We start from the raw sequence: 23903 nt of genomic DNA, 5'->3' as shown, positions 1-23903 counted from the left end.
TTTTGTTATTGGTAATCCATCGCTCGGCAAATCACTTCCCTCAACATGTGCGCTCACAGCTGCTGCTGACATCCATTCATTCATTCAAGTCTGTGACAAATAGCAAACCACGATTGAATTGTGAGCCCAAATATATGTGGGTTACCTGATCTCTGATTGCTGAGCAATCTCATCCCCGATTACTGGGCTCTATAAATGCATCAAGTATCTCGCAGTCTAGCCGTGCTCGCGTGACTGAAGTTGAGAACTGCTGCTCCGACTGCTCCACTTTCAGTTGGAAATTGAAATCTCTGCTGCAGGGACACTGTATCTACAGTTAGCTGCTGCCATGTTATCATTATAATGGGCGCCACATGTGACGTCACCAAGAGCTGCCAAATCTGTAATTTTTCACCAATGCCCGATCCCACTTTAAGAGGCTAGATCGGGTCGATATCCAATAATGGAGAGGAATCACTGACATAGAGAGTCACAATCCACTCAATGTTAACAAAAACTGCAGAAAATGCTAGGATCGTCACAGTGTAGTGGCTCAAAATCTAGCCCATGGGTCCCTTTTCAGGAGAAACCTGATTATACGGAAGTTACAGGAATACCATTTTTTTATTCATTTTTATTCAAACCTCACAACATTGTTCAAAGACAATCTATGTAATGTTTCATTTCAACTGTGGGTCCACTATTGTTGCTATTGTACCTCAAGCCCTTTGCGGCACTACGAAGCAAACTCACAGGCTTCCTCTAAGCAGCAGCACACTCGATGCATTGGACCTGCATACATGAATACAAAGAGACCGCGACTGCGCGACGCACTCTCCAGCTCTGCGGTGCGTGACAGTTGTGGAGAGTTTGATGGACTTTGGTTCACGATCATAGTTCTAATGTCCTTTTTATTACAGGAAACTTTTGATATTGACATTGGTCGACTCTGAGTCCCTGAATTGGTCCTCATAGGTTTCCTGACGCAGGCTATGCGTTGGTTCATATCAACAAATGCAGGTCTTCCACATATTTGGCGGCTTAGCAAAACACCGTGGTGAAAATAGTTTTATTCGACGGACATCCATGCTGGTATTGACACTAGCGACATCAGCATTCCTGATTGCGGACACACTCACACAGGCAGCACTAATGATACAACCTGCTATCGGTTTGGGGACCATCAACAAATTCTAAAACCGTCAAAGTATTAATGAAATCTACAATAAGGCAATGAAAAACAACCATTATTGGAGAGAGAATCGTGAGAAGGCTTTTCATCACACTAAACAAAGGACTGGCAGTTTGTACAAGGATTTAGAGAATAGGATATGACTAAATGCTGATTTATTCACATTATTTCTATCATTTCTTCAATAGCATCCAGTAAATGTGTCCAGACAAGTCCATAGTTTAAGTAAACTGCTAAGAGACATGAGATACAGCAGACAGACAGCTCAATTTAATCCCCAAATAGAATTGACAGAGCAGTCTGTCAGACATGACCAGGTTCTACGAGAGACGTGAAACAGTGAATTTCTCATCTCTACACTTAGTTAACCATTATAACGTTGGAGACAAAGTCCAAGTTTCATCATAAAACAGTTGAGACTGAGAGACTGTCGTGTGTACAACACATGGAATAGAATGAAAATGCACTTATCGTGATAATTATAGTTATCGCTGAAATGATCAGTTTTTTTTTTTGTCATCACGCATCCTTAATACGCAGATGAACATTCTTTATTTTTTTTATCTTATATTCTATATAATGTAACATACACATGGACACCACAAAGTCCTCATTTTATGGAGTTATTGTCTATGGTATCAGTGTCATTTTGTCAGGATAAAAGGAATGCCTGAATGACTACAGGCTAGTTTGTGGTTAAGCCATGGCACAGAAAGATCAAGAGGGAATGACCACAGATCTGATGCAGAACTTACCCTGATGAACCTGTGCTTTTGCAAACCCCCAGCAGCGGCCTCTTGTCAGAAAATGTGTCAGTCTTCAGAGGAGCTATAGAGGAGATGGGGACGGATGGAGAGAATGAGTCACATGAGAAACAGAATCACGTTCAGTCCTAGAAAGAGGGACATTCTCTGTACAAACATGTGAGCTCTCTGGTTCTGCTGTCCCCGTTCAACAGACAGGTCATTACAGTGGCAGGAAATGTGCTGATTACATTAGTACCGTTGCCATGGAAGCAATTAAGATAAATTACAACTTATTTTGTAACTGAGTAAACAACTTAAAACATCTAGATGTTGCTTGACTATGTGTGATATATGATGGATATATTCATTGGAGGAAACACATTTCACTAAAACACATTTCACCTGACAAAAGGGCATTTTCATCACACATTTGCTTTTACGTTTGGTTTATTTATGACATTGTCGCTAACACACAACAACACAAAATTCTGCTGTTTTTACCGGACCAAGTCCATGTTTCTACAATATTTTCATACCTGAGGGTGGGTAAATGATCATGATCATGAGGTACTAGGGGATGTATCACCATGTTATGTAGAGAAATTAAATGCTTTGTTGAGTTCGCAGTGTTTTTATAGTCAAACACACATAATAACAGCTTAACTAATTGGGGACACACATCTGACAAAATGTCCCAAGTTGTGCGTACACACACATACACTTTGCCATGATGTGGCCAATAAGAGAGACGTGTTTCTGGAACATTGCAAAGGGAAGTCACTCTGGAAGGCACAATAAGGCCGCTACACATTTAAAAATGTAAGCATAGCGTGAAGCGGCTGTGAGCAGCTCTCTTGTATGCAAGAGAGCTCTGTTTACATGAGGTGGTGGCTTTCATTATCCACCCCTAAGTCCCGCCGCGGCCATCACCAACTGCAGTTTTCAGCATCAGGAGTCTTCAGGAACAGAGGCTCATACAGAGTTCCGAGTCACAACAGCAGAAAAAAACAATATTTATTTGACAGTGAATAAGTACACAAGAATACACTCAATATTTCAAGGTGCTGGATGTTTGAAGCACTCCATGTGTGTTGCAACACCTGCTCCAAGCTGCGGGGAGCATGTTTGGCACTCACAGGATGGTAGAGGAAGGTAACTAATTTGTCCAGCTCCAGGTGAGATGAGGGCTGAGCTATTTACCTCGGATGTTTGGCCTGCTCTGAAAGTGAGATGACGTTTTCGTGGTCAAACGAAATCAAGAGCCAATCAGAGGAAACCCATTTTTGCCAAATAGAGAGGGAGGAGGGCCTTACCTTCCTTTACAGTCCTGGGATTTGCAAATTTGCCTCCAGGAGGCTGCAGAACGACTGCTGACATCTTATAACCAAAGGAGAGACTTTTTGTGAAATCACAGCTCACATTGTCAGGTGTGTCATGATTCCGCTTATATTTTGGTCCCTTGAGTCCCGTTTTGCTTTCTCTCTGCTTCCTTCCTGTTCCTGTGGCACACGGCTGGAGCCAATCACCTATATGTATAAGAACACCAGGACTCCAGCAACATGTTCCAGATCGACTCCTTTGTTCCAGTGGTAAATTGGCTCTCCTCGTTCTCTTTCTGTGCGCTTGTTATCTTATTGTGATTACTTTTCTGAAACCCTGGTGCCTGAGTTAGTGTTCAGTTTCCTTCCTCTGTTTCCTCGTTTGCTCTGTGATTGACTCTCTTTTTTTTTGTCTCTGCTTAAAAGATTTAAGTTCGTTTGATTCTCCCGGTTCTGTTGGACTCTTATTCTCGTTTACGGACATCTCCCAGTTTGATGATTTGATTTCGAACATTCTAGCTTTGCTCGGTTTTCTCCCGGTTCGGTGACGCTGTATGTTTTGGTTATATTGTTGTGAGTTGTATGTGACTCAATCCAGCCCCCTGTGACTTTCATCACTGCATTTGGGTCCCTCCTCGTGTCCTGAACCGTGACAAGGAGCCCCTGATCATGAGTGTCAGTGATCGGAGTGCAGACGTCTGGATTTCATCAGCATATAACCCTGTGTAACAGGCTTAAATCGCTTATTTGGAAAAAGAAAAAACGTGTCATGAAATTATAATTTAAATTTTATTTGGATTTTACGTGTAGTTTTGAGAATAATTTGCCAGTTTCTGCTCAGTGCAATCAAACCATTTCTGTACGTGAAAAGGTCATAAAGGGGGGGAAAAAAACAATCCAGGAGAAAGATTTTTGCAAAGAACCTAAATATAACATAAGGCAAACACTCAAGATCACTCTTTCCATCGAACAACATGTCACTCAATATCAGTGAAGACAATACTATACTGCTTTCAGCAACATGTCATTTTAACAGGATTGAAGTGCACCAAAACAATCAATAACTTTTTTTGAAAAATGAAATGGAAAATGCAAATTACATTGCACAGAAAAGTTCACACTACAATGTGTGGTTATTGAACCTGATTATCTAAGTCAAGCACCTTTAGAACATATTACTATTTCACTATGTTCCACTTTTCAATCATTTAATTCATAAACATCTCCAACGATCAACTATCACAGAACGTAATTCAGAAAGCTGCATAAAAATCTACTTCAGTGACAATCTGACAATGACTGGTGGAGGGTGAGAGACATGGGGGTGGATACATCAAACAACCAATGCTTGTATACTTTCAATTACCAGTTTGTCATTGAGGCACATCTGATATCCCCTTTGGACAAATGTACAACTTGATCTAATAAAACAAACAAAAAAATAAAAGAAAACAAAAATATACATTTCAGTCATATGGAAACATATAGGATTACATTGTCTTATGTGGCCACAAAATAGAGGCTGAAGTTTCTTGTTGGTGAATTGACAGCTAAATAGCCACCACAAAGAATGTATTTATGTACATGAATTAGAGGCCTGATCCACCCACACAATTGATTACACATGTTGACTGACTAAACTTGTGCTGAGACTCTAGATCATTGCACTTAAGATGGAATTACATGACCTCATCAAATCACCACAAACCAATAATGATGCTGTCACATTCACCACCCAAAAAGTTGCAACAAAATAATAATCATACCATCACATTGGTGACAAACATGGTACCTGCAGCCCCAGGACCTCACATGAAGAAAATGATCAAAACAACAAATTACTGAATGAAAAAGATCCTAATGTTGTACATGTGGGGTGGAAATATGTGAGTCAAATATTCTGTAGATGGAACATTGCCATTCTCCACTTGCTCAAAAGTGTTAGGCTACACTATTCCCAATCCTTTGTGGAGTAACAAATGCGTTTTCAAACTGACACTACATACTATACATTTCACAAATAAATTTGAATAAATTGATGATACTCACTTATATGAGGTGCAGGCAGAATTCTGGCAGCCCTCACTGGTCCGTGACGTACAGAAAAAAGCTCCTGGGCTTCTCCTGCCAACTGAAAGTACACACGACACAGTATTAAAATATGTGAAAAATTCCATATCATGGAAAACTTGTTTGTTGAGTACTGTAGGTTTTTCTGACCTACAGTAGTCAACAAACACAAACTTCATAAATGTCACATGGTGTTAACTGGTGTCAACCAGAATTATTCAATTTAACTAGGGATGCTCCGAACATTCGGTGGCCGAATATACAGTATTCAGCTGAATAGTTTGGCTGGAGAAGAGTCACCAAAACCGAATACTGGCGTGTCATGCGTTCACCGTACACCATACAGAGCAGCCTGGTAAATGAGTTTCACTTCAAATCAACAACACAATGTAATAGAATGTGTTTTTTCAATACAAAAAATGTGCTGCAGAGGTGGAACGAGCTCTGCAAGACCGCTGACAAAATTCTGGCAACTCACTCCAACATTGTCGGTGTGCCTAAAAATCTGGCAACACAATCCTCCACTTTCAGTGGTGACAGCACCGACTCCCCGGCTTACTCCTTTGGTCGGCTGGTGACCGAACAGGAACGGTTCAACAGAAGTGGAAATGACATTGACTTTCTGACCTACGCATCACATTTCCTCTTCATTTGATCCTTTCTTTGCTGTCCAGTATTAAGCGTGGATGATTGTGACCATCGTCATGGCAATGCTTTAGCCAAAGTGTAAAAGTGTTCTCAATAATTTATTCAATATTTTTAAAAAAAGTGTAAAAAACATAACCATTAGATATTCAGCATATGGTATTATTCTGTATTCAGCGAAGCCTTTTAAATTATATTTGGCTTCGGCCACAAATTTTCAATTCAGTGCATCCTTTAATGTAACTATTTTATGATAGAATTGGATCCACTGATGACTCATTAGATTTGAACATTTCAAATAACAACGTTCAAATAATTTCTGTCTTCCACCTTCTGTACACATGTAAGTCACCATAACAAAAGAAACAAGACATTACAATACAAACTTGTGAAGTGAGACTAGGGGGACTTTTGAAACTTCCGGAATGAACGTATTAAGACAAAACATCTTTCTTTACTTCATCATATTCAATTCAATATTGACAAAACTTCCTAAACTATGAGACAGATTCAGTCATTGACAGATTGAGTGACATAACAGACGAGTGTGTCTGTTAAAGAAGGAGAAACGACTGTCATTTATTTCACAACTGATATTTATCTGTTTAGTCTGATCTTTCGACTGGCAAAACAACTTTTGCTATTTATTGGCAATGTTATGCTGGATTGAGGGTGAATTGGTATGTGTCACTGAGTTATAGACATTTTTCTGTCACAAGCACTGACATTGGGTCATGTCAGACTTCCGCAACATACTGATGTCGCATTGTTGTCTATTTGCATCATCCCAGTAGAGTTGACCTTAAATCATTCTGTGGCATGGCAGCAAAATAGGACACACGAGCACAAAGGCTGGTGTTCATTTTTGACAAGACAACCCAAACAAAGTCCCAACACAGTCTTGTTTCGCCAATTTAGGACGGAGAGATGGGAGCTTCAAGTCAGTTTTCACGGGTTGATTTCCTGTCTGAATAATTCTTGGTGACAGGGAGCTCTATAAAAAATAGTACCTACTAGCCTGCTATACATACCTATGACCACCCTCATTTGCTTGAGACTTGACAGCTCTGTAAAAACCCGCAACACACTGAAACAACGCAATACAGCAAGAGAACACTGTAGTAGGTATTGGGTGCTGTGAGACGAGTAAGCCCACAGGAAAATAGGCCAGTATAATATGCCAAGTATCAGTGCTGGCATTGGTATTGGGAAATTATTAAACCACAATGAACCTGAGGATGAACATAAAAAAAACAAACGTGAGCCTCTGTTGAACTGTGGAAACTTGTTTTGAAATATTGATTTATTCTGAGCACAACCTTTCGTTTACATGCAAGAAAGCCCAGGATCAGCTCACTTAACTTCTAGAGGCTAAAAGCTTGTACAGCTAAGATCATTCAGCAGTATCTGTGTTTTGTGCCAATGTTTCTGCTGCCATTTTAACGTTTGTCAGCATTGTGTTTTACTTATTTTACTGACACCTCACAATGGAAAAAAAAATCCTGAATGAGGCACAGTTGTGGGTGACAAGGCTGGACAGACTAGAAATAAATCAGGCTGATTTAAACTACATTTTCTTTTTATTGATAGTTTGTAATTTTAGTAATGTATAGTATTCATAGTGCTACGATACATAGTGCACAGTTTAGTTTTTTGTTTCTTTTGTCGTTTGTTTTAAATGCTGCTACAAGCAAATCATTGTCTTTATTGTGTTAGTTTTTTATTCAGCACATAACCTTTACATCAAGCTTTCAAGGTGGAAGCTTATTATGGCTCATAAGAGCAACTGCATCCAGGTGCAATAACCTGCGATTTACGTGTGAACATATTAGTGGACTAATCATAAATATTGATCAGTGACCAGTTGACAAAGAAAATAATTGTGGCAGCCAATCACAAGGTTTCTTTGCAAGTATTTAAACTCACAGTCATTCTTTATTGACTACTGCCATCGTTCACTGTTACAGCTTGGGTGTCGAGCCTGCGATGCAGCTGTGACATCACAAGCCTCCCTGTCTCGTCCGTGTGAATATTTGTGGGAAGGAAAGTTCTAAGAAGTAAATGGTTCCTATACAAGAAACGCAGCAATAGTTTGTTTCTTCTCTAAAATCCCCTCTGTTGGATTAATTAGATATTCTTCAAGAGAAAAGACCACAAATTAACAAAATAAATAAACCGAGAGTTATGAAGGCTGAGACTCCTCTAACTTGGCTACACGCTTTCCTCTTCACAGCTGCTTGTTCAAACCGCGCCTCAATGAATATCTGCCTTGCTGAGCTAACATGATGTTAGATTTACAATCATACCGTATCAACGTGCACCTCATTGTTTGATAGTTGGCATTAAACAAATTGCTGTTTCAAATAAATGCGCTCCTAAAATGAAAATTAACAAAGATTTTATTACAGGGTCTTATGTCCAGATAAAAATCTGAATGTTGAGCTTTGATGAAGAAACTTCCTAAAACGTGTATATATATATATATATATATATATATATATATATATATATATATATATATATATATATATATATATATAAACTTGACTGAACCAATGCAACAAACACATTAGTCGTCATATTTCAGCATCTAACTAAATAATATACTATTTTAATTACACGTGGCTGTATCACTTTCGTGTGTGTGTGTGTTACATATACTATACATCATTGAAAGTCATTTTGCAAGCACATTGGATAAAAAGTTGAACTGGTCGATATCTACACAATAGACACATGAAAAGTAGATCCCTGGTTAAAAAAGCTTGGCGACCAACTGATATGAATGAAAACATCAGCATTCTAATCAGTGCTGTCTTGTATTCACCAGGTGATGTTAGCCATGGCAAGTGTTCTGACGGGAGTAAGCAGTATTCACTACTTTTACTACATCCCCATTACACATGCACGCACTCACACAATGGCTCATCATAAGAGCATCACATTTGCAGACAAGCTTTATTACACATTTTGAGATTCGCACAAAGGGTTAGGCACAAGGGATTTGGTGTGTACCACGTGCGGAAGAAGAAATACACCCATGATGAAAAAACACCTACGACCATGTCGAGTGTCTGCGAGGGCAGACGCTTCAGGCTTCATGTGTGCATATGTAACAGCACTATTAGGTCACTGGCTTGTGTGGCTATTGTCAGTGTCTGTCGTGTGGAATAGCCAGTTGTTAAGTGCAGAATGCCCCACTTTTGTTATTCTTTTATGCATTAAATTACAGTGAAACCTGCCTTATCACTTTACAAGAGCTTTAATCTGTTTGTTTTAAGTCTTTAAACCCATCTGAGGGGATGATCGCTCTTTTGTGCAATTAGTAGCCATTGCAAAGTGGCGGATTTAGAGCCATGTTTTATTCAAAGTGCTTGTGCTGCATCGGTGGTAGATTAACACCGGACACAAGCAGGTTGGATTAATTCTGATGGTGGGCATAAGAGGAAGTTGGCAGCATGGTGGGATTCCAACACAGACAAATGGACTAGTGGTGAGGAATAATGGAATTTGGTGGATTAAAAAGAGAATAGGGGAGGGCGGAAGGTTAATGCTGTGGGTTATTGTGCATTACCCTGCCGCTCATCCTCGCCTTACATGGCTCAGAGTGACATCCACTGCCAACAACGTTTCCCACCATTACATTAGCAGCCCACAGAACACAATATGCCAAATTGCTTTTGAGAGCAGTTTTCCCCACAAATAGAGATATTCATTATTTCCACTGTGAGAGTATTTTCATGCTTTCTATTTTTTCGCAGAAAAGCAGTGAATCATAAGTATCACGTGCAATGAGGGAGGTAATGGATGGGTGAAAAGGAAGCCCCGACAATTTTTAATCTTTTTCTCACTGGAGCTGAGCCATTTGAATATTAAAGATTGTACTATTTTCATTCCACCTTTCAAAAATATAACTTATAAGATAATTGTGAAGATTCGATGGATTGCAATTCAGTGGAGTAAATTAACAATTTGTATGATTGATTGATTTGAGATTTCATCTTCAAAAGGTCAGAGTTGACCAATCAAATAATATCATGAATGAAATATTTCTGTGGTAAGTTGCTGCTCTCAACAGGCATCTATTACCCTCTTGTTTCCAATACATCCTCAGCCAAGATATTAAGCCTGTTCCCAAAACAACTGTATGACCATATTAAATACACTTTAGGACACAATTAAAAAAAAAATCTCATCTGAGTTCTCATGGAAGTACGAGTTTTAAATAGCTGACAAAGTGGCTGAAAAAAAACAGCATTGCCCTCTGGAGTTCTTGACTTGGAGAAATTCTCATCCGTCATCCTTTTTTTCTACAATAGCTTAAAATCATCGGGAATTCTAGGTCTGCTAGCCTAGACTGTCGTCCCACAGACCAAGCTCAGATAAGAGTGAGAGGTATAAACATCTGACTTAGCAAGTTGGAACAACAACAAAAGCACTGTGTTCTAGAACCTGGAAAGAAAATGCATTGTATATTCGGAAAATTCCTGCACTGTAGCTTCAACTCTGTGTCTCGTTATCACGGACATTCATTTTAACACTTGAGTTGCCAGACAATTAGTGCGTGACCATCTGCCTCTTATCAGGCGACACTGGTTAACACCTTCCCAGAGAAGCGACAGTAATCCATGCCACCTGTCAGCAGCCACACAGTCACTCAGTGGTACAAGCCCATGAGTGTGTGAAAACGTGTGTACAAGCGAGCACCCAAGCTCTTTTGGACCATTAGCAAGGGTGTTGGATTAGTGACTGTCACAAACACTACACAAGCCCAGGAGAGTCAAAAAGCTAGGCACCACCAGTGCTTACTTAAACAGCACAAAAAGCAGACGGGAACATCTTGTAACTTTTCAAAATGGAAAAAAAACTGAAGATGAAGAACAATAATAAATACCATCAGATCTGTTGCACTTACGCTCACATGGAAGGTTGAGGAGCCTCATTCAGCAGCGTATGTCTCTATGACATCAGTGTGAGCATTCGCCCGAGTATAAGGCTAGGTGTCCTCCAGTCACATTCAGCAGTGGATGTATATAAAGAAAGGGAATGCCAAACCTGTGTATAGCTCTCACAGGATGTAAGTGAGGTTTGTAAATATCATCACAATCATGAATAAGTGAAGGTCCCCCTTATGAGTCCTGGTAATGCTTGTAGTGTTTCCTGACAAATGTCATTCTCTATGCAATAATGATTTTCCATGTATCATGTGTAGAACCACAGTACATCTTTCTTATAGCAGCATGAAAAAGGCAATGAACATTTCAAAGATTTATCGTAAGTTGTAATAATCGTAAGTTGTAATAATACAAAGACTTCTGAATATTTCTCTCATCTCTTTTGATAATTTTGAATAAGGAATGGTACTAAAATATTATTTCTACCATTCACCACCTGAGTAGATGTGGGAAGAATTGTTGATGTACAAACCAAATAAAAAATAATTAATTTCCAGAGGTCAATGCCAAAGCACCCAGGGAGAGAAAACTTTCTATGACGTTGAAGACAATGGCTGCTGAGTGGCTCTTAAAACAATCCATACCAGTCCTACCTGTGAACGGTTGTTGCTCAAACACTTTAAATTCCAGGGTCCATTATTAAAAAAATGTATCTTAATCTCACACCGCTCCATCAGATTGGTCTCACATATTGTTTTCTATTATTTCTTTTTGGACGTTATTACTGGAACTTACTGGTGTTCCCATACAGACATATATGGATTTCCAAACAATTTCCAAGAAATGCACCAGTAATCATCTGGATGTCTTACTCCTGCCACATAATTGAAAAAAAGAAACTACTGCCATTGCAATGTGGTGTGATGTGTTCTGCTTTTTCATTTGTATCAATAAAAACATACATAAAAATAATAAATAAGATATAATTAAAATAAAATCAATTTGTATTTTATGTGTGGCAGATTAACCTTACATACGTTAACCTTAATTATATTACATACACTTTAATGTATACACTTAACCACCAGCTACAATAAAAAAATGCATTAAATGCAAACAAATTCATCATTAGAAAATGATAACAAGAATTAACGATCATTCATCTGTATTAAGTAAAGTTTTGTCAATCAGGTGTCAGGAGTATCTGGTAATGTGGGCTAAAATCTGTGTTGATGCAGTGTAATGCATATGCCTCTCAAGGTCACTTGTAGAAGTAAATGTTTCCCGAATCTACTGGTTAATTCCAGTATATGAAAATGGAGGGGTGTAGACAAATGCAAGATGGGGTGATTTCCTTTGAATCACAGATTAGCCTTACTTTATAAACGTTATAATATTCTTCGGAATAAAAAAACTGACTTAAATGCCTCCAGCAACTCATCCACCACAGTGGTAGTTTTCTTAAACAAGGAACTCAACAAAGAAAATGAGAGTTAAAACAACAGACTGGTCAGAATTGTATTGCAAAGACAGATGAATTTGAGCTTCCTCAAGATGTAGAGCCCCCTTACATCTGGACACACCCTCTGTACAAGATACCCCGTCAAGCTTGTCAACGATCAATATTTATAGTTTTCCACCTCAATACTGACTGTGAAGGTCCCTTCTTCTTTCTGTCTTCTTTTGTAAGACAATCACTGATGCAGTCATTTTTGTTGAATTCATGTCAAGGTTCAGTTCAGTCATTTCCCTCACCTGACCGTATTTTCCAGTCTAGAAGTTACAGCTTTTTCCATGCTTGACCAGTCCCATGTTGTATACGTAAGTGTGACTTTTTTGTATTAAAATATATAATTTCGCATGTGCTTAAATGTTATTTCACACCGATCGACGTGACCAATGAGTAAACAATACAGCATATCCGTGATGTGTCCTCATAAGCATGATTCTGGCCCAGTCCATGCAAGAAATCATATGTGACTAGTAGTATCACAACATAATACATATCATAGAAGAGGACACAATTAAGATGGCTGTCTGTCACTTTAAATGAAAAATCCAGTGAGAAACATCACGATAACAAAATGACTGAAATGCTACTGCGGCTCGCAGAACCCTTCAGGTGTTGAGCATTAGTTCAGCATGGGCACTCACACGGAGACAGCGCATGCAGATGAATAATATTTATTTACATCTCATAATTAAACACATTATTATGTGTACTGTCATTGATGCAGTAAATGTCCAAAATTCAGCTCACTTCTTGGCGACGTTCTGTCCCACGTCACAGTTCAAGTTGGCAGCAATGGTGGTACTGCTTCATGCAACGGTAACACAAAGTCTCCAGAAAATGTGACTTTTTCTTCTTCTCTATGATGTATTTTTACAGATGTGATTCATAGTCCTCTTTGTGCAAGCAGCAAGACTATGTGTTCCTCTGCAAACGGTAGTGTACAAGATTGAATAGGTAAGGTTATCACACAATCCCCCTGAAGGGCTCCAACACCATTGACCACCACAACAGAGACAGTGCTTTTTGGGCAGAAAAGTTGTGGCCCATATTTCAGGTCCCGGGCTGTGCGTCCATCTTCCACCAACAAAGATTGCCCTTGCATATGCTGCACAACTCCCAGGCATCATTCAGGATGCTCTCCAGACCAGAAGATACTCTTTTTATAGTTCAAGAATTGCTTTAATGACGTCACAAGCCACCGCACCAGCAGGGGAGATGTAAACACCACTAGGATCAAAGAGAACTTTGCAACTCTGCACACAACACGGAACGATTGCCATCACTAGTTCAATGTCCGGGGGTAGGGACATTTCTTTGTAAGTAATATGTAAACATATATGACCATATGTTCTCATTCACAATAGTTCTGTCGACAAGATTAAAAGATTAGTTGGGAGTTAGCCAGAACTAAAAAGTTAGATCATGTGGTTTCCAAGAGACCTCACATCTTCCCCCCAATAAACTATATTACCAAAAGCATTTGTTCACCCATCCAAATGATCAGAATCAAGTGTCCTGATCACTTGGCCTGGGCACAGCTGTATAAAACCCAGCGCCTAGGCCCGCAGACTGTGTTGACAAACATTTGTGAAAGAATGGGCTACTGTCAGGAGCTCAGTGAATTCCAGCGTGGAACTGTCATAGGATGCTAACTGTGCAACAAATGTGTAATATATATATTTTTGGGCAAAGTCATGAAATTTCCTCACCCCAATACACTGGAAGCACATTTTATGAATATGACATAAAAGCAACTAATTACAAGATATTTTACAATATACATGGTGTTTTAAAATATATTTTCATACTGTTTGTTGCTCACACCTTTGGAGGGCCACACAAATATAGGCAAAGGGCCACACTTTGGCCATGTCCATTCCAAAGGAATGCATTCAAAAGCGATCACATTACAAGATCAGCCACAGATTGGCTCAGCTGCAGGGGAAGCTCCAGTCTGAGTGGAGAATTGACTGTGGAGAAAACAGGGCATTTGTGCACTGAAATGCCAACAAAAAACACATATAATTGCATTGGTCTCACGTGACGAGCGTCATTATATAGCCAGATTTTGTTCACATCACCAGTCTCAATGCTGGACCCCGTTTTCGGAACTTGTCAGAAGTGACATCAAATAGCCTCACTTTTAAACTGGTAAATGAAAATCACTGCCCTTTCTGCGATGTAGACTGCACTACTGCTTAGTAACCTCCTGAGAAGTTATGTGAAAAAAAGTCAGGAAAGCTAAGAAAGCAAGAGGCAACAACAGGCAGAAGTGGATAATAAACAGTCAGAAAATAGAAAAATGTACACGCATCCAGCATGCTGAACGCAGCCATAAAGGCACCACTGGAGGATAGTCTCCACAGACGAGGCAAAATATTGCCTTCATCTAGAGTTCATTTAGGTGTTTGAGACAAGGAATGGTTCGTTTAATTTCAAATGGTAGATTTAGTTATGAAAGTGCACTTGGATGTCAATTTTAACACTGGTTCTCTTCATGACGAGATATGCTCTGACTACAATTCAGCCTTCTTGAAACAGAAGGTTTCCTGGCGGAGCGTCTGAAGAATTTCACGTAGTGAGAATACCATGTAATATTATGAAATGCATTTGCAACAAACAAATATTCTGTTTGTACTTTGAATAATCAAAGCATAAAACTTTGGGATATAGGATTCAAGTGCTTTGCAAACAAGAATTCCAGCACTCATATTTAAGCAATAATAATCAGGGATTTTCACATTCAATAAAGATGCACTTGACAAAGAGGTCATTATTTAATTGGTAATCATCTGACCTGACTCTGACCTGTTTCGATCTCAGTTCAGTATATTTCAAATGGAAACAACCCAAGTGCGCTTTTTGGTGGGGAGGCGGGTGGGGGGTGCAGTTGAGCGAACAGGCGATAGTGTGGTCAACACTGACATCTAGTGGTTAAAAATAGCATCGCAACGTAAAGGGTGTTCCATCACTGTCTGAGCCATCCATGAATCGGAATTGGGGGAGTAAAATGCAAGTTCAATGCTGCGATTACGAGGCACACGGATGTGTATCGAAATTTCTGAAATACTCTTGTCATGCAGATTGTTTTTGGCTGTAAATTAGTATCCTCACTGGACAAATTCAAATGAGCAGCAAGTGGCATCAGCATACGAAAAAATATAATAAACAAACAGAACGTGAACATCAAATAGACATAAATGTCAAAAATGTGGCAAGTTGCTGTCAAAATTGTGCACATGATTTGACCTATAATTTGCACTTTCACCCACCTGTGTCAAAGCCATCTCCCTACACAATGAGGACTGCAGGAGAAGTGGGACTGACTCGCTGTTAGTGTTATTGTTGTAGCAAATGGGTTGCTTAAAACAGGGGTTCTTAACCTTTCTGATCTCGGGGCCCACCTCTTCCAGTATAAATGGGTCCAGGGCCCAATCAAGGAAAAGAACTGATTCAATACTGTGATTACTGATTTCTGAATTACTGATTTCATTTGTGTTCAATAACCATACGTGTAAACAAACCAAAACCTTGTGAAATGACATGAAACCATGTGATCATTGCAAATATATCGGTCAGAGAAAAGTCCAACCAGCAGCAGAACCAGGTGCAACTCATATAAATATCATAAAACCGTGTCTAAATATCTTATTTAAACTCCAAAGAAGATAAAGAAGTAAAGTGTAAATGACAATATCGCCATCAAATTTTCTTAACTGCTTCAATAGGTGCTTACATGAACAGTTTTTACTGTTCCATAGTTGTTAACTGTCACAAATTTGCAGCTGTCAAGTAAATTCAGTGACACACAACAGCCACCATACGTGGCTAATGCATTAAAAATGAGTGTCTTGCTGCCCTGAAGGTGTAAAACTTTTAGCGGCCCTCTAGGTGGCGCTCGCAGCCCAACCAAGAATCACTGGCTTATAACATAAACGGATGAAAATTGCAAATATTTAACAGTTGAGTATAAGTACCTAGTCATGCAGAGAAAATACACAGAAACTTTAAAAGCAAAATGCATTACTAGATGCCAGAAAGACAAATGACAAAAGACATGACTAACGGCATCTGGACAGAAATAGGTGAGGGTATAATTTTGGCAGCAAAACATCAGCAACTACAGGATGATCAGACATGTTTGAAAAAAAATGTCAACAGACATTAGGACAGAATTGGCAGGGGATGCATTCTACCAGCACCTTTGCCTTTACAGACCATTACAGACAACGGAGCGGCATTCAAACCACCACCCCAGGTGAAAATATGAAGCTGGTTGTAGTTAGCACTTTACCATAGCAGATGGAGGACATCTGAAATTTAAATCTGATCAACACGTGGGCGACTCTATTCAAACATTAGAGTTTAAAAATCATTCTCTGGTCGTGGAAATGAGGGAGGTCATGGAGCGTTACAGAGTTCATGAGAGCACTGACTCAGATTCTGAAGAGAGTGATATTAAAGTTACTCAACTAAATGTGTGTAAATTTGATTTTAACTGATAATTTTTGTGTGATTTTGTTGTCAGCACATTCAACCAAGGAAAGAAAAAAGTATTTAATAAAAACTATTTAATTCATTCTAACCTACGTGTTACTTTAGTGTTCCCTTTATTTTTGAGCAGCGTATTTCTCAGAGAATAGTTAAATATGGGTAAAAAAAAAGGCATGTATTTGTACTTACAAAAAATTGTATCTGTAGTATCAAAACAACCTCAAAGGAAACATTCTCACACTCACAGAAACATTCCAGATCTGCATCCCATCAGTGTATCCGATCATGAGGCAGAGAGGAGGCTCAGTAGTGCTGCTGTGCATCTCCATAAACTCAGGATTACGAGCCGTGTCTGAGGTAACAAGCAAAGAAAACAAATGAGCTTTGACCAAAATTTAAAAACACATGAAGAACAAGTTATCAAGGCCAACAGAATATGCCATCAGTGATGTAGAGATGTTAGCACAAAATGAGCCTCATACACTAGACCAAGCCACAGCTCCACCGGTTGAACTCCCAAAAAAGGTTCAAACTCAGTCTTACCAACCCAGAACAGCAAGTGAACACGCTAATTTAAACTTCAGTCACTTGCCATGAAAGCATAAATAAAGTGTAGTTGTACTTAAGACACTGATATAAATTAGGGGGACACATGGTGTAGCCCCGTGTCTCGTAGTGGGACACTGCCATACTTGTTTTCGCAGATCCCAGTGTTGAGAGAAACACCTCATGAGCACCATCACACTTAGGAATCCATCTTGATGGCATTGGTAAATAATGGCGTTGTGTTATCAACAAGTTATCAACATTATTATTATTACAAGCAAGACAGCCAACAGCATGAAAAGCAAAAAAAAACATTTTGGTGACACCAATATGAAAAATGAAATAATCAAGACTGATGTGGGTTATAAGTAACAGTATAAGCAACAAAAAACTTTACTGTTGTTCAACTTTGACCATGTACTCATTATCCATCTAGAACTTCTACTAGAAGTTCAATGAGATGTTCTACAACAAAAAAAAATAGAAATCACATTTATTGAGGTGAGGCAACAAACAGCACATCTTTTTTCTCTATGATACACCACATTAACAACACTTTAATCTCCTTCAAAAATAACTGAAACAAAAATCTGTAAAACTAGTTTAGGATCTACTCTTTCTTCAAGTTCAACAATCATTTCTTTAGCAAAGAAGTCACTCTTTAGCTTTTGAAATTACTTGAATAATGGGACGAATAAAGCATTATCTTCACTAAATCTAGTCTCCCGCACAGTGTTAACACAGAGTTGAGATATCTTGGTTAAAGACAGTGTATGGAAGTCATTGACCTTTCCTAGAGGGCATACAGCATATATCAGCATTTCATATAGACTGCACCTCCGCATGCAAGCCAAACAAATCAATCTGATAAAATGGCAAGATGGTGGTCGTAGCAGTAGAAATTGAAAAAGGGAGATTACCAACTGGTCAGCTGAAGCCTAGTTATATTATCTATCACCAAATTCCACAAAGATAGTCACATCTACGCAATACAATGACCCAATATTATCCAAAACAATAGCTGGAGTGTGTATTTATACAGAATATAGGGCAAGCTGGCATTATTTGAGTACCACTCTGCTGTTTCTTTTTGATGGGAAGTAAAGGAAAATATTGAATTACAAATAAACATTTTTACTTCACCTACGATCTGATATTTAGATTCAACCTGGTATTATCCGAAGCACATAAAGCAAAAAAAAAAAATTTTAAAGATCAAATATGCAGCTTATTCTGCTCTATTTCATCGTCAACATGAGATAAAACACAGTTGTTCCAAAAAAGTAGAATCCATCTCAATGCCATCGACCCTGCAAAATGAGGCACAAGTACAGTCTGCCCCAACTGTATTCACCAGAAGAAAAATCAAAAGGGCGCTTTGTAATACTTCATCACTTCACTCGAAAAAACAATGAAATGCAATGTTGAGCATTTCCATATTCATACAGCACATGACATCATATATAATATTTCAAATAAGTTTTAGATGAATAAAGACAAACATAATAATATCAGAATGATAAATGGTTGGTAAATTAAACAAAATTAAATTCATGTTTACCATTGATATCAGCTTTCTCAAATCGAACCCAAATGACTTTTTCCTTCTCTTCAGTTAGTTGCGCCCCAGTGTATGCCTATAAAACAGAAATAAGGAAATGATGAGTGCACAGTCTTTAACACATAGCAGCCTGCTCACAGCAACATGCTGCCTCTATACACCGGCTATCCTAACAACTAGTCGACTTATCAGCATATGATACATAAGGATTGACGAATACGTGAACATGACTCATTGTGGTGTCAAATATTTTACTTTGAATTGTGCAAAACGTGGGTATAGGTCCCAAAAGTGTGTGGGTGATTTCAACAATAATGTGTTATTGAGTCAAAATTTAAAACTAACCACTGCTTTTGTAAGTAAAGTTTGGGGTTAATTTCAGTAAGTGAATGATACCGCGGTCATCCAGCTATTGGAACATGGTCGAACGTGCAAGAGCATAGAACATAGCCCGACCCTGGGCTGTATCACTTCATACCACTGCTTGCCATTTGATTCCCTTTATAAACTGCACATACTGTATGTGAGGAACATGAATGTGAAATGGCAGAAAATGTGTGATTTACTGACACTATATTATGGCAATTGTTACAGGAAGAAAACCTGGGTCACTTACCTGAGGCACAACATCCTGGAGGAAGGTCACCACACTCTCCATGTATGACTGCTCCCTGTAAGATTTAATTCATGAATGTCTTACGAAATCAAGGTCAAAATGATTCATACTTAATCACCCAAGAACAGTTTTTTTTATTGACTGGACCTGACATGAGTGTGTCCCAAAAGATAAGACGGTGTGCATTATAGACACATCATAACGCAGAAACAAAACTAAATTTATTTCACAATTTATGGGAAAATTGGGAAAAAAAGTTCTACATCATTCTTAATAATTGTTCTTCAGATGCTTTTTTTAATTCAATGTCTGGCACTGCAGCATGTAGCACATCGGCAACGCGTACGAGAATTATGGCAGCCAACCGGCATCGCGTACAACAGTTACGGCAGCACACTATCCTAGCATCTATCGGCTATTTTAAATGGCATTTGACTTACATTCAATCTGACTTACAAACGGTTGGTAGAAACCGGTCGTAAGTCGGATGTTACTTGTATCTATCTATATCAACTAGATTCCTACATATTTCATACTCACTACATGTGCACTTGCAATAACAACAGGTGTGACTATTTCTTCCGTATATTGAATTTATTCTGACAACTTTTTTTTGTTTAATTATACCAAAACAAGAAATATAGACGGATTATGATGACAAATCATTATGAATAAAATCTAAATAAAATTGGAAAAATCTGTTTTGAATCAAATAGTGGCACAGTTGATAGATGAGGCCCAAGTACTCTCCTGTCACGCAGTGATAACTAAATGAACAAAAACAGGATCTAGTGATGGGTGCTATGATGATATATATCATATGTCCGATTGAACAATGTCAATGGTACCAGGACAGGATGAGTCCATAGTGGCACTGTGACTGCCAACTACAGTCTTCAAGAGTTTCACAACTGTACATGGACAGGAAACACTCAATAATGACGCTTGTAGATCCAGAGACTCTGAGTAAGGGCTGGTTGTGTTAGATCTAGCCGTCCATAATATCAGGAAACAACATATGCTAGGGGGCAAGCAGCGCTGCACCTTCTGCAAAAAGTGCTCCTCGTCTTGATTACATTCTGCCATGTCGCATCACAACAACAGCAACAAAGTTAATCTTACTGGATATTGCAAGACAATATCACAATAACACAATATCGTCTCACATAGCCACAATATTAACCAAAAATAAAACTCGTAGACCAGTCAGACGTGATGAACGCAACAGCGTTCTACAAGAGACGCATCGCATCTCATATCTCTACCCCAGCTATTAAAAAAAAAAAATCTTGTCTAGTCTGTATAGCACATTCTCAAGTTATTCAACAAAAAACTACATTGCGGTATCTGATTATTGTGATATAAAAAAGTGCATATCATGACAGAAGATTTTTTTTCTTATCGCACACACATAGCAGTACGATGTCCTTACGTGGCAGCTTGGGCTCGCACCAACACCCCTCCAGCACAGCGGCTTGGTCTGCGTGGAGAGTCTGATGCCATTTTTGTCTCCAGGTACTTCTTTATTCTGTCAAACACTTTATTCTGTAAAACATCAAACACAGTTTGTATGGCAAGTTGCAATATGAAACGATTGTTATAATATAATATAGCAATACATCTTAAAATCAACATTGAAAGAGACAGCTTCAGCATACTATTTAATTTTGGCACCAGGCTACAGCAATCGAAAGCTTGACTATTTTCTGCAATAAGTTCATCTGTCTTATTGCCGTGTAACACATAGACGCACTCACACATTGTATTGTTATGCCAATGGGGACACTCTCACTATTAACTTAACCAGGACTCTGAACCAAAGTGAACCCCAATTATAATAACCTCGCTATTTTTGAAGACCTCTTCCTCAAATTGAGGTTTGGACCTGTGGGGACCGGCAAAAAGTCCGCACGAAGACATAAGGTCCCCACGAGCATAGTGTTATGTCAAGAAGTGGTCCCCATGAGGCAGTATAAACAAGCCCCCCACACACACATATATATACATGGGTAAAAGATTGAAGTGCAAAAACACATCAATATAAACGGGAAAACCATAACTTTGACCTAAACTGCCAACATAACAAGCAGCCGGATAACAACACTTCAGGTCAAGCTCATACAGACACTAAGAAAGATTGAAGAGCACATAATATTGATGTATAGATTTCCAAAACACGACAAGCTAAGACAGCTAGCTAGCACAAGCTGATAAAACTCCAGTGCTGTGATAACAGCGACGACAATATAAACATGACACACACACAGAAAAAGGTGCCCTTATCTAGTATCGCTTAAGGGATTTTAGAATTACAAACCACAATGCTGAATGTTGTCAGACCGTTTGTTGATGTGGAGAGCTCACCACGAAAACACAAACAGACGATATGTGCGGAACTGTGTTGTGCAAGTGCTGGCCAATCACGAACTCGGCGTGATGACGTCAAGCCAATCACGTCGCATCATCGTCCGGGCTTCGAACCACGTGCCGACTGCAGTTAAACAAGCTTATGCGTGACACAAAGGAGCGAATCACAGCGCATTCATGATTTGTGACTTCATTTATAAACCTGTGTGATTTCATACACTGATATCAAGGCGTTGTGTTACCTTAAAGAGCCTTCCTTTGTTCTTGTTAAATTGGGTGTCTCACTAGAAAATCAATAGTAGAATAATGTGCTGATAAACCTTCCATAGGACACATGTTCAATGAGCAGGATGCATGTACAAGCCGAATGACATATTTATATTTTTTTCTGATCAAGTTGACAGCTGTGCACCTGATGAAATCACAGACTGCTTGCTTGATAATGGCATTATCAAGTCCTGAGAAATTAAAATAGTGCCGGAAACAAATTTTCAAATTCTGAAACATTTTTACAAACTCATGGGGAAAAAGGTTTGCCACAGATGTTTGTTAATTTGTTTCAAATATTGTAAATGTGTTCCAAGAATGAGTAATAAAGCAAATAATTGTAATAATAGCAATAATAATAATGTGATGTTTTCGTTATCTTGGCTCAACTTACCTGTGATCTGATTGCAGGATCGTAAATCACCATGGTAAGACATAACATTTACTATCAAGCCTGCCTGCTCCAGACCAGAGGAGTTTGTCATGAAGGTAGGGTTGAGACATCCAGGATCCAGGATGACTGGGCTGGGTTCCACAAATCCAAAACATGAGCATTCAGGCTTAACACTAGCAAGACTGGAGTTTTTGGGTACTCCTTTAAGAACTGAAGTGGGATCATTTGATCCCCTGCCCTGGAATGCGGTGGCTGAGCAGTCCCTGTTGTTATTCTAATGTGCCACTAATGGCAGACAGCCACTCGCTGGGTACAGTGTGTAATGTAAGTGAGACTCATCATGGTTGATCCACTTGAATGATCTCAAATTACTGACTCATAATGGTTGCATAGGGATGGGATTGTAAGTACTTGATGAGATTCAGTAGCTGAGCAGTATAAAATTCAAGTGGACAACCTACCAGATCATCATTTGCTTCAAGAACTCTCCAAAGATGCAGAGAAGATTCACCACTGAGCAGGCTCTACAAGTTCTTCTGGCTGAGTCAAACCCTTTTGACTCAGATGGAGAAGACCTAGCCCTTCAGACAGGATCAGACTCAGAGCAGTCTTCAGGTAAGGTTTCTCAAACAACACATTTCCGCTTTAGAATACTTCATATTTAATTTAAATTATGTTTTTCTTTTTGGGAATAACTTTTTCACTTCAAGATTTTTTTTAATGAAATATGAAGTAATTGTGTGTTTTATCTGGGGGCTGCAAAAAAACTCAAGTCACTCAACTCAATTTTCTTTTTTTTAGAAAATGTCTAGATTAGAGGTCGACAATGTTTTTAAAGAAGCATCCAGAAAAATGTGATCTTCTGAACCGAGGACCACAATACTGACAGAGTTTAGAATAAAGACAAACAGAACAATGGAAAGAATTATGATATAATTAGACTCATGTCTACATTGGTACATATCTCTTTGCTAGCTATATAAATTTGTTCAATTTGCAAAGGACGATGTTCCCCCTTCCCTGAAAAAGAAACCTCGGCTGGCTACTGCAGTAACAGTAGTCACCAAAGGTATAGGGTTCAAATGATCCCTCCTTAGTCCTTCTAGTGTATTGGTTGCACAAAGCCCAAGCCAGGATGAACAGTCGCAAATTCCAGCAAAACCAATAATAGAGACGGTGACACACCCGACTGACTGGTGGTTGCTGTGCTAAAGATAGCTTCAGGAAAAGCACATATACTGTACAGTATGTGCGTAGAAGAGGCTGAATTACATGGCGAATGGAGAGACATGCATGCTG

The 23903-nt window shown here is 38.9% G+C and overlaps 1 protein-coding gene across 6 annotated transcripts in view; it reads right to left on the bottom strand.

The window, feature by feature from the left end:
• The window catches only part of bcas3 (BCAS3 microtubule associated cell migration factor), a 242654-nt gene extending 220663 nt beyond the window's left edge, over positions 1–21991 (bottom strand). For all 6 annotated transcript variants that reach the window (XM_053872609.1, XM_053872611.1, XM_053872610.1 and 3 more), the window contains exons 1-7: positions 21894–21991; positions 21009–21121; positions 19577–19631; positions 18961–19036; positions 17099–17205; positions 5286–5367; positions 1927–1999 (exon numbers count right to left, since the gene is read on the bottom strand). In XM_053872609.1, coding sequence (XP_053728584.1) covers positions 1927–1999; positions 5286–5367; positions 17099–17205; positions 18961–19036; positions 19577–19631; positions 21009–21079 — 464 coding nt within the window. In that variant the 5' untranslated portion in view covers positions 21080–21121; positions 21894–21991. The remainder of the gene's footprint in view (positions 1–1926; positions 2000–5285; positions 5368–17098; positions 17206–18960; positions 19037–19576; positions 19632–21008; positions 21122–21893) is intronic.
• Positions 21992–23903: the final 1912 nt, after the last annotated feature.

The sequence above is a fragment of the Synchiropus splendidus genome, chromosome 8, assembly GCF_027744825.2.
Source record: "Synchiropus splendidus isolate RoL2022-P1 chromosome 8, RoL_Sspl_1.0, whole genome shotgun sequence".
Lineage (NCBI taxonomy): Eukaryota > Metazoa > Chordata > Actinopteri > Syngnathiformes > Callionymidae > Synchiropus > Synchiropus splendidus.
This window is presented reverse-complemented; position numbering and strand designations above follow the sequence as displayed.